Raw genomic sequence first — 11739 nt, 5'->3', positions numbered from 1 at the left:
CACGCCTCGGTGTCGTCACCATGTTTGGATCTCCTATGGTGTTTCTTCCGTGTTTGGTTTCCGATGTGATTTCGGGACCGGCTTTATAACACATGGGATGGGAGGTAGGTAGGTGAGACCAGGCAGTACTGCAGTCAAATGTTTTATTATTGGTTTAATTGTGGATATTAATTTGTGAATAAACATCAAAACCAGTCCCTTTCGGAAGACACACGTACCCTAGATATACATACGCACCCAATAAAGTAGGATAGTGATGATTCAGGAAAAGACTAGAGTTGATTCACATAGGTGCGCATCACAGAGAACTATGAGCACCAGTATGATCTTTTGTGAGGAGCATCTATCCAAAAGTCATATAAATGATCTGGCAATTGCAGGGAACAAAAGGTACAATCAGTGCTATCCTGTACGCGGAACAATCGCTGCAATAATACATGCGCCCAGCCTGAAAAAGCCCTGCTGATCACAGATTCAAAGTAGTGGCCAAAAGTTTCTGGCTTACACAACACTAAAGTTGCAATTAACTAGCTAATCTGGTATAGAAACATGAACCATATATATCGACTGAAACAGGAAGCTCGTGGCACTGATGAAAGTTCAAGAACCAAATATCATAGCAACAGCGTTTCTCATAGAAAACATGATTAACGATTAATCAGTTGTGATCCGACATCTATATAAGTAGTACACATATCAGCTACAGAAGGCAGATCCGACATCTTGCCAAGAGCCGATAAATTAGCATGCACTATACCTAGCTAGCTCAAGGAGAGGGCAACAGCTACTGAAGCAGGCACTGTACCCACGACACAATTTGAGCAAAAAGCCCTTTAAAGGGCAGCCTAGACTCCAAAGTCCAGAGAGCCATAGCCCACCACTTAGACCCTGAAAGCATCAAACCCTATCAAAAATTGACACCAAAAAGACAGGGAGAGGAGATCTATCCCAAGAAATCCTATGTCCCAAGAGCCACTTTGATCGATTGGCGATAGATAGAGATCACTACTACTGCCACAAACGCCACACACGATATAGCTATAGCCATATGCATACTTGCATGGAAGGAGGTGGCCAACTGGGGACTTGTCTTCCGAATTTCTATCTTTTGCCAGATCACCACGGCATGCCTCTTCCTCCTCCACTTCAACTACCGTGCCATCCGAAGCTACTCCAGATGCCATTCGACCAAGAAGATCAGCCCGGAATCCATGGCGTGATGCTCTCTTCTGACCACTGCGGGCTGTACCCTCTGCCGGCTCTTCCGTTAAGCAACTCCGCCGCCGCCGCCGCAACCGTCGCATTGGGGAAGCACAGTGCAGCCGCCGGTTCCATGCCCAATATTGGCGGCGCCGAGGAGGTAAACTGGCTGGGCTAGATTTTATTCTGATCATCAACAAGTTCTCTTTTCTTGTTCCTTATTAATTCTCATAGAGTATGATCTTGTTCTTCAGGTGGCCACCTCTGTAACCAAAGCTGGCAATGAGAGTACTACTTGCAATGGCTCCACTACATGGTACGCGTGCATATAGTGAAAACATAAGATAGATGCAAACCCATGCTGAGATCTCCAGTTGTGGGAGCTTGCAGGTGGAGGGGCTCGACGATGGTGGCGGCGGGGGAGAAGGGGAAGATGAAGATCAGGAGGAAGATGAGGGAGCCGAGGTTCTGCTTCCAGACCAGAAGCGAAGTGGATGTGCTGGATGACGGGTACAAGTGGAGGAAGTACGGACAGAAGGTTGTCAAGAACAGTCTCCATCCCAGGTACATATGCTCAACTTAACCAAACCCTACATATTTGATTTCTTATATCATTTATACATATGTGTAGATAATAGATTCCCCGTTTCTTATCAATTAACTAATTATAAACATAAACAGAAGAATGTCTCGATGCCTATTCAATTTGGTTAATTAGTAATACGCAAGTTTATATATACCAGATAAAATATCAATTTTATATGTACAGAACTGAGCAATGTTGATCTTGTTTTTTCTCCTAAAGGGCTTCTTCAGAACATGGAAAATTTGTAGGATTTTCACAGGAAACATTTCAATTTCTCCAAAATTCTCGTGAAATTCCTCCAAACCAAATATACCAAGGGTACTCTCTATGGCAGAAGAGAATTAATGCATGCCTGGTTAAACTAACTTGTCAACAAAGGTCTTGATATGAATAGATTAGAAGCTGATTTAAGACAAGGCAAAATATCTACAAATATAATTATATATATGCAGGCTAGATTATTACTTTCCTTTTTATATCAATATGGTTAAAAGCGATTTTACAGTACTTAGGAGATGTTAGGAGGTGCCACCGTTTTTAATGTAAATTCTGGTACCTCTGATAATTAGTATTTAAGGTACTACCAAGTCTTTACAATAGAAAATATGGTATCTCTTAACAAGGGAAATGTAAAATTTCTCATTTAATTTGGTATGTGCTTATCTATTAGCTCTGTACTTATGATATATATGTTTATTTTGCTTCTACCTACAATCGGAATAAACGCAGCTACTCCTATAACATATTGCTGTCAAATTATATGATCCATATGTCAAAAGTGTTCGCCAGTATATGGAAAAGTTTCACACACTTGTCATCAGATGACCCTTGCAAATAATCTTAATTATGTACTAGTTAATTAAGGTCCAAGAATTAATTGGTATTTTAATTAAATTGGGGTTCACTTTGTTATAACAATGAAATTAATCTATTGAGCTGAATCTGACAGGCTCACCTTCTGCACAGTTTTATTAAAAAAATATTTTTAATGCAAATTGTTACATTTTGGTGAACAAGCTTAATTAGTTACTAGTTACATTTCGGTGACAAGTTTAACAAACTCATCATACATAACTAGCCGTATCAGTTCTTTAATTTATGATAGGTACTCTCATCCCTGATGCAGATAAAGGGACGGGTCATAAATAGATTAAGGATCGAGTTCTTACCACAAATATTCTGAATATGCATGTATGAGAAGGAGTCTTGGGGTAATTAATTAAGGTATAACGGATCCTAATATTGGCACCATGAAAGAGAGGACCCTACATTTGCAAAAACTAAGGACGATGCATGCCATTCTACACACTCATACAACACAAGTAGTGTAAGCCTTAGCTATTTCATGCGATAAAATAAACGGCAACGGCAATTAGCAGCCAATTAACATAGGCACAAAAGGTACATTAATAAGAAAGATGCTTCAGTTCCAAATTCATACATCCGTTTGTGAGAAGCTGTGTTAGGAGTATACTGCACTGTATCTGGCATCTTATATATCTAGGTATAATGTTCATATAATGATACTATTTCTTTATCTCATTAAACCATATCATCTCAATTATCTTTGACACTTATATGATTGATTTATGGTCCAAATATTTTTATCATTTTCTTTCTCATACGAAGTTATATCACCTTAGTTTTGTCTTTAGATGATTAATCTATATTATTTCTCCCTTTTTTTTATTTTGTCGTTGAGGCATATCACCTTAGTTTTACTTTTTAATGATCAATTTATATATGATTTAAATTATTAAAAATCACACCATCTAAACTATTTTTAACTTTTTTCATGGTCGATCAAAGATGAAAATTATATAAAATTACGTCATCCGTCATCTAGCTATTTTTACATGTTATTTGTTCTATTATTATACAGAACTTCCGCTGCGATGCGCGGGCCCAATCTAACTCTCATCTGCTTGCAGAACTCGATCGATAAAAATTAATTAATGTTGTCAATTAGCTAATTACGTCGCATGCGGGAGTCATCGCACTGCCAAATATCTAAAAAAACATGTAATAGTCCTTTCATTTCAGTAAATAAACACATCTATATTTTTTTAATCTATATATTAGATTGAGAAATGGAAATTTGTTAGTCAGTACTCCCTCCGTCCCCTAGTATAAGGGATAGACTAGTACTCCCTCCGTTTCACAATGTAAGTCATTCTAGCATTTTCCACATTTATATTGATGTTATATCTATCTAGATTCATTAACATCAATATAAATGTGGAAAATGCTAGAATGACTTATATTGTGAAACGGAGGAAGTATATAGGAGGACACCATGAATATAATCTCTTGTTTTGCGGAGCTTCTGATCTGTTGGAGATCAGAACTACAAACAGGCATTTTTGTGTGATTTGGATGTACACATGCCAAAACTGATCGACGATATATATATATGAATGCGCATATGCATGCATGTAGGAGCTACTTCAGGTGCACGCACAGCAACTGCCGCGTGAAGAAGCGGGTGGAGCGGCTGTCGACGGACTGCCGCATGGTGATCACCACCTACGAGGGCCGCCACACGCACTCCCCCTGCGACGACAACTCCTCCGGCGAGCACACCAACTGCTTCAGCTCCTTCTGAAGATTTTAGCACTTTGCATTTTCGTCGTTGATCCATCCATCAATATATATACCGTCGTATACCTATATGTCCACCATTTGATCGATTAACTGTGGCTAGCTCTAGCTCTCTTTCATTTTGATGGTTGAGATATATAGGCGACGTAATATCGAGCCATGCCTGCGCAATGTACCAGTACTGCTAGCTATACGTGAGATGTATTGCGTGCATGCATGTACAATGTACAAGCAGCAGTCAATAAATTAAGCTATGTATTTCTTCTATGCACACATCAGCACATGCAAAGTTTGAGACCATACTAGTACTAGATGTTACACATAAAAAACTCCAATATTAGACCAATATAGTACTAGATGTTACACATCCTAGCACTACGAATCTGGACATACCTCTATCCAGATTCATTATACTAGAATATGTTACATTCAGTACAAGATTCGTTCCTTTTAAGACGGAGGGAGTATATAGTACTGGGGAAAGTGTTTCCATGAACGCAGTTCACTTTACGACTATAACTAGCTATGGCCGTGTTTAGTTCATCGTCCAAATTTTTTTTAAGTATATGGACACACATTTAAAATATTAAACGTAGATTAATAACAAAACAAATTACAGATTCCACCTGTAGACTGCGAGACGAATTTACTGTAAGTCTAATTAATCCGTCATTAGCAAATGTTTACTATAGCACCATATTGTCAAATCATGGCGCAATTAGGCTTAAAAGATCAATCTCGCAATTTACATGCAAACTATGCAATTTTTTTTTTCGACCACATTTAATGTTCCATACGTGTGTTCAAACATTAAGACGTTTTTGACCAAATTTTTTTGGAATCTAAACACATCCTATATACTGATCACTTTGAGATCAGTTCATGGATCCAGTACTACACTGCAAGTCCGGCGATCTGCAATTCTGCATGCATGCGCATACACGTATTCCCTTCCTACGATAAAAAATAAATCTAGTACGTTATCTCATATTTTATACGATGTCTCGTAAAGAGTATACTCCCCTCCGTCCGATAAAGAGTGCATTTTTTTTATTTTTATAGAACATTTGACTCTTCGTCTTATTTAATTTTTTTTATGATTAGTATTATTATTATTATTAGATGATAAAACATGAATATTATTTTATGTGTAACTATTTTTTTATTTGTTTCATAAATATTTGAAATAAGATGGACAGGAAACGTTAGACATAGAAATCTAAAAATGCGTTCTTTATGGGACGGATGGAGTAGGTTTATTTTTTGGTTGGAGGTAGTATCCGTGAGTCCTAAGTTCCTCCCTCCGTCTCAAAATAAGTGCAATTCTGTACTATTCATATCTAACGTTTGACCGTTCGTCTTATTTAATTTTTTTTATGATTAGTATTTTTTATTGTTGTTAGATGATAAAATATAAATAATACTTATGTATGACTTTTTTTTTTAATTTTTTCATAAATTTTTTAAATAAGACGGACGGTTAAACATTGGACACGGATACCTATGGCTACACTTATTTTAGAAAAGAGGTAGTAAATCATACTGTACACCTTTATTTTTTTTTCCACTTTGGTGTACTAAGTTTGATCATATACTACGTACTGATGAGCGCAGGCCTGACAGAACACACAACACAGGAACTAAAAGGAGGAGGAGAAAAAACAAACACAGGCTCATCAGCGCGGCGCTCCTTTGCGTACTTGTATGTACTCCTACGTATATGTGCATCGATGCACATATATGCTTCGATCGATGCGCGCTAATGATTGTTGCAACAGAGAACCTGCAGTTCCGGCGAAAACGAACAGGGGCTCGCAAACAAAACCGCCATCAACACTCGCGTGCTCGCATCTCCTCGGCGTCTTTCAGCTGGTGTGTGTATTCAGAAGCTAGCCATGCATAGGGAGGGCATGCAGGCATGCAGCTGCACGCGAATCGATCGGTCTGGTATTGTGGTCATCCATCGGGGAGGGCCTCAAAATGTGGTCGCTGAAGAAAAAATTAACACTGTGAGATCGATCGAGCTTGCCATGAAATCGAGGTGAGTGGGTGTGTCACCTTCGAATCTTCGATCATGAGCTCCACCTACACGCGGTGGCCCATCATGATGGCCTAGGAAACACGGCCCGGTCACTGCGTGCGCAGGGATCCCGTCCCGGCCCAACTTGAGGCGGCAGGACGCACGTTCGCGGGCATCCTGGTTGGGCCCAGAGGAGAAGAGGGTGACACGGTCCAATGCGCCCCAAATTGCGTTGATTTCCTCCAGCGCCGTGCGGAGCACCCGTCCCGGCGGATGCGCCGAGCCCGCTATTTTTATCTCCGCGGTCGCGACTCCTCACCTGCTGTCTGCTGCGGTGGTGCCTGCGTGGCTGCGTCCCTTGTATCGCCACTGTTTGAACTGAGCGTATCCTATGTGTATATACACAGGCCCTCACGTGTACACACCGTATACACCAACTAAAAATTTTCACAAAAAATTCTAGAAAAATTTATACATATACTTTTAATAGTATTATATCTACGTGCAAAGTCGCATATTCAAATTCATTCTACATAGAGAATAACAAAAAAAATAAAATTATGACAAAATTGTAACCTTAAAACTGTCAGATTTTTTGTTTTTTTGTTACGGCTAAAATATAATGAATTTGACGTTAAGATTTTAACCCTAGGTGTAATATAATTGAAAGTATGTGTATGATTTTTTCTAGATTTTTTGGTGATATTTTTTAGTTAATGTATACGTGTGTATACGTGAGGGCCTGTGTGTATAAGATATGTTGTCCTGTTTGAAGACTATTTTTTGCTGAAATGTCATGCAAAGACCTTAACAGAAGCGGTGTCACATCTCTGGGATATCATTTTCCCTCTTGCTCCCGTTCCATATAACGGATTCCGTGCTCTCTCCCGAACTTCAGCTGCTCCCCACCAGCTCTGAGGCCGGGTCAGCACATCACGTGCGCCGCCAACGCGCGCCTGCGGAGCGAGGCAAGGGAAGCCATGGCCGAGGGCGCAGAGCTGGTGGGGGAGAGCGCTCACCAGGACATGCCGCGGGTGGTCGCCGCGCTCGCCGGCATCCTGGAGCGCGTCGCGGGGCGCAACGACGCGGCCGCGACGCCCGCGGAGCTCGCCGCGGCGCCGGCGTCGCCGTTCCGGGCGACGGCCAAGCCGGGCATCTCCGTCCGCGCGTACGCGGCGCGCATCGCGCGGTTCGCCGGGTGCAGCCCGGCGTGCTACGTCGTCGCCTACATCTACCTCGACCGGCTCCTGCGCCGCGGCCGGCGGTGCCTCGCCCTCGCCCTCGCCGTCGACTCCTACAGCGTGCATCGGCTCCTCATCACCGCCGTGCTCTCCGCAGTCAAGTTCATGGATGACATGTGAGTTTTCTCTGCAAACTCTGCTGCCACTCTTCACGCATTTACGGTCTCATGATCAAGTAACAGAACGGTTTTAACCAGCTAATATGCAGGCACGTTTACACGTAACACGATCATCTTCTTGATTGGTTCTAGAGAAGAAAAAATGAATTTGCAATAGAACTCACTCTGTTCCTGGCATGTTCTTGTAATCTTGTTTAATTACTCGGGTTGTCAATATTTACAGAGAACTAAATTTCAACACACCTGAGTGGTGAATCGCCGATGGATATTTGATGAATCACCTGAATTTTGTACCGTGCTTTGGGTTCAACTTATAGTTGGATAATTTCAATCACTTTGTTTCTTATTCCTACTCGACATAGTTTTGTTCTATTCACAAACTTCCCTTGTTCGAGACACTGCCAGCTAGGAATAAACTGGGAGTGTCTTCGAAGTAACTCCAGAATCATTTCGGTCCCTAGTTCAGGAATTTTTCTGTTTTTACAATTCCAAAATGAGTTTTTCCTTACAGTCTTGAAACGGAAGGCAAAGAGAACCTCCGAAATAGTTACATCTGAATATCACAGCAACCACCAGCTATTAATTGTCGGTAATCATGCTCCAAAGAAGCCACTGGGAAAGGTTTCCACCTTAACTTTGCTGTCAAAACTAGGCTTTGCACCGGGTACCCAAAGTGATTTGTCCACGCAAACAAACGCAGTACATGGACAGAATTATGCTTGTCCAGCAAAGCAAAAAAAAATGAGGTGGTTTCATTTCACTATTCCTTGCGTCCAACCACACACATCCACCGTGGACCCAAGAACACAAACCAGAATTCCACCCTGCACAAGGACCCCCTCGCCTTTTTGTTTGGAATTTAATTCAGTGCCAGTTGTGGGGGATTGGGACTGGCAACTTGCCCTTGCTGCTGATGTTTGCAGCTCAATTTCCCCGTGTCAGGGCCTCATCGGGAGCATCTCTTTTTTCTAGCTTTTTCTTAAGAGTAAGAGCGACACTACTGTGACAATACTTAATTGGCCAACTTGGCGTACTGAATGAGCCCCGTTTGGTGCCAATTCGGTGATTTGTGGTTGCGATTTTGTTCGGTCGCTTGATCGATCCCTTCGATGCTACTGGTGATTGTGCCGTCAATCATTGGAGAGCAATCATAAACGACCTGAAAGAATGGACGGAGCATACAGGCAATATACAATAATACTGTCATTAATTTCTTTTTGTCTGAAAAGATTAACAGCCGAATTGTTTTGACTTTTGACATGATCGATCGATCTGTATATATATATATTCAGATGCTACAACAACGCCTACTTCGCCAAGGTCGGGGGCATCAGCCTGGCGGAGATGAACTACCTCGAGGTGGACTTCCTGTTCGGCGTAGGGTTCGACCTGAACGTGACGCCGGAGACGTTCGCCGACTACTGCGCCGTGCTCCAGTCCGAGATGCTCTGCGCGGCGGCGCTGCCGCCGAGGCTGCACTACTGCTGCCTGTCCGAGGACGATGCCGGCAGCAGCAGCAGCAGCTCGCTGCGTGAAGCGGCCATGGAAGCAAGCTAGCATGTCACACTGCGTACATACATGTCGTGATCTGTCCTACGTGCTGGAGTATTAGTTAGTGTGGCAGTTGCTTTGATTAGTTTAGTTAGCCTGCTAGCTATAGTAGCTAATAGGTGGTCGATCGCCCTCTCCTCCTCCTGCATGATGCGTACAGCAGTGCATTCTTGCTGTGCACTCCTTTGTTCTTTTTCTTTTTTCTTTTTTTGTTTCGGTGTGTACTAATGGTGTAGATCAGTGAAACATTTATGCAATTTGATCCTATGTAAATTTTGATGGAAAAAGTAATTTTCAATCTTGGAAGTGAAGTATGTAGTCGACCATATAGCTCAGACTGGCGTTGTGCGGTGTCTCACTCTCACACACGGTGGATGCGCCAACCACTACTGAAAGGCAAGAGATGTGACCGTAAGCAATGGGCGGGAGGGGGGCTCACCAAGCTCCTATGACTATCACAATAATTACAGGCACCGAAATCTTGGGTACTGGAGGGAAATGAAATACTACCTCCGTCCCATATTACTTGTCTTTTTTGAGTTTTTGTTTATAATTTTTGATCATTTGTCTTATTCAAAAAATTTTGGAATTATTATTTATTTTGTTTGTCAATTGCTTTATTATCAAAAATACTTTACATATGACTTATCTTTTTTTATATTTGCACTAATTTTTCAAATAAAACGAATGGTCAAACGTTGAAAGTACAAAGTCAAAAACATCCACTATACTGGGACGGAGAAAGTACTATGCCAGTAGTATCTACGGCCGCTCCGTTCCAAATTAGATGTCGTTTTGATTTATTGCTTTTAACGTTTGACCATTTATCTTATTTAAAAAGTTAGTACATATATAAAAAAGATAGGCCATACTTACAGTACTTTTGATAATAAAGTAAGCCACAAACAAAATAAATAATAATTCAATAATCTTTTGAATAAGACAAATTGTAAAACGTTATAAACAAAAACTCAAAACGACAAGTAATTTTGACAGAGGTAGTACTACAGCATAGGAAACTATTCTAAATTTTTTAGGAGACATTCTCTCGTTATTTGTATGTCATTCAAATGATTATGAAAAAAAATAATAGATAATATGTGAGAAATCACTCCACAAACATATAAAATCAAATTTAATTTCTACGAGTTGCAATGAAAAAACAATTTGGCTACGAACATATGTTAACTACCCATAGCTTATGAGCTTACTTGTCAGCTAATTAATTACTGATTTTTGATCTTTCTATTTCTCTTCTTTTTTATTTAGACCTTTTTTCTATCTAATTTTATCCACTTAGTCTAGCTATCTAGTTTATCTACCGGCTCGAACTCGAATTTGATCGCTTTCCATATTTCACAAGCTGCAGCTAGTTCAGGACTCCATTTGCAAGCTGATCGGATAATTTCATTACCTTCACGAGCAAGATCGCGCCCTTCGTTACGAGCTTGTACACAGGCTTCTAAAGCCACCCGATTAGCTGCTGCACCAGGTGCATTACCCCAAGGATGTCCTAAAGTTCCTCCACCAAATTGCAATACAGAATCATCTCCAAAGATTTCGGTCATAGCTGGCATATGCCAAACATGAATACCCCCTGAAGCCACCGGTATAACACCTGGCATGGATACCCAGTCCTGAGTGAAAAAGATACCGCGAGCACGATCTTTTTCAATAAAATCATCGCGCAATAAATCAACAAAACCTAAAGTCTTTTAGTTCTTTTAGGTAATAAGATAGAAGTACGGTATCTATATCCATAAGTAGATATACACAACTAAATGTTACACGAGTTCATTAAGATACACAGAAAAACAAGCAAACTAAAAGAAAATATTAGAAGAGACTAGCTTCAAATTTTCCCTCATCACTTCAAACTTTAGGGGAATGCGGAGCTAGCCCGCTCTTCCACCTCCACACCCTCTCGTTGTTGTTACAACAACCATAAAAGTTCCTCTGCTCCGTCATGAACAAAGGAAGGGGACAGAACTAGTCCACCCAGCCGCCTTGTCATCGATAAGCACCGGTTTCGTGATGTCCGAACAAACTGTGCTCCCTGAACGTGAATATGTTCATCGCTGTCGTGTCGTCGTCGTCATAGACTAACACCTCCCCTGAGCTGCCACAGCTTATCTTGCCAAAATTCAATGGCGCTATGATGTCCCCCTCCCCCCCAAAAAAAAATCATTGCCGCATAACCTCACCTCTGCAAAGCCGTCGAAGCTTATCTCACCAGAGAACATCCGCCGCTACGTCTTCTTTGTCCGAAACCATGACCTCCACTGAGTTGCCGTAGCTTATCTCGTCAGTGATATGCTACTACCACGACATTGTCATCGTAGACCACAACCGAAGCCGAGCTACCGTCACAACCTATCTCCTCGAGGAGTCATCGTCTTCACTGCTGACTTCCGCCACCAT

The 11739-nt window shown here is 41.3% G+C and overlaps 2 protein-coding genes across 2 annotated transcripts; both read left to right on the top strand.

The window, feature by feature from the left end:
* The first annotated feature begins 720 nt into the window (after positions 1–720).
* On the top strand, positions 721–4658 carry LOC127761137 (probable WRKY transcription factor 12). The gene is made up of 4 exons (XM_052285367.1): positions 721–1360; positions 1455–1516; positions 1591–1764; positions 4226–4658. The coding sequence occupies exons 1-4, from the start codon at positions 1049–1051 to the stop codon at positions 4389–4391; spliced, it is 714 nt and encodes a 237-aa protein (XP_052141327.1). The 5' UTR covers positions 721–1048; the 3' UTR covers positions 4392–4658.
* A 2536-nt stretch (positions 4659–7194) lies between these two features.
* Positions 7195–9636, top strand: LOC127761644 (cyclin-P4-1-like). The gene is made up of 2 exons (XM_052285969.1): positions 7195–7764; positions 9060–9636. Exons 1-2 carry the CDS (start codon positions 7388–7390, stop codon positions 9322–9324), a joined length of 642 nt encoding a protein of 213 aa, XP_052141929.1. The 5' UTR covers positions 7195–7387; the 3' UTR covers positions 9325–9636.
* Positions 9637–11739: the final 2103 nt, after the last annotated feature.

The sequence above is a fragment of the Oryza glaberrima genome, chromosome 2 (assembly GCF_000147395.1).
Source record: "Oryza glaberrima chromosome 2, OglaRS2, whole genome shotgun sequence".
In the NCBI taxonomy this organism is placed as follows: Eukaryota; Viridiplantae; Streptophyta; class Magnoliopsida; order Poales; family Poaceae; genus Oryza; species Oryza glaberrima.
This window is presented reverse-complemented; position numbering and strand designations above follow the sequence as displayed.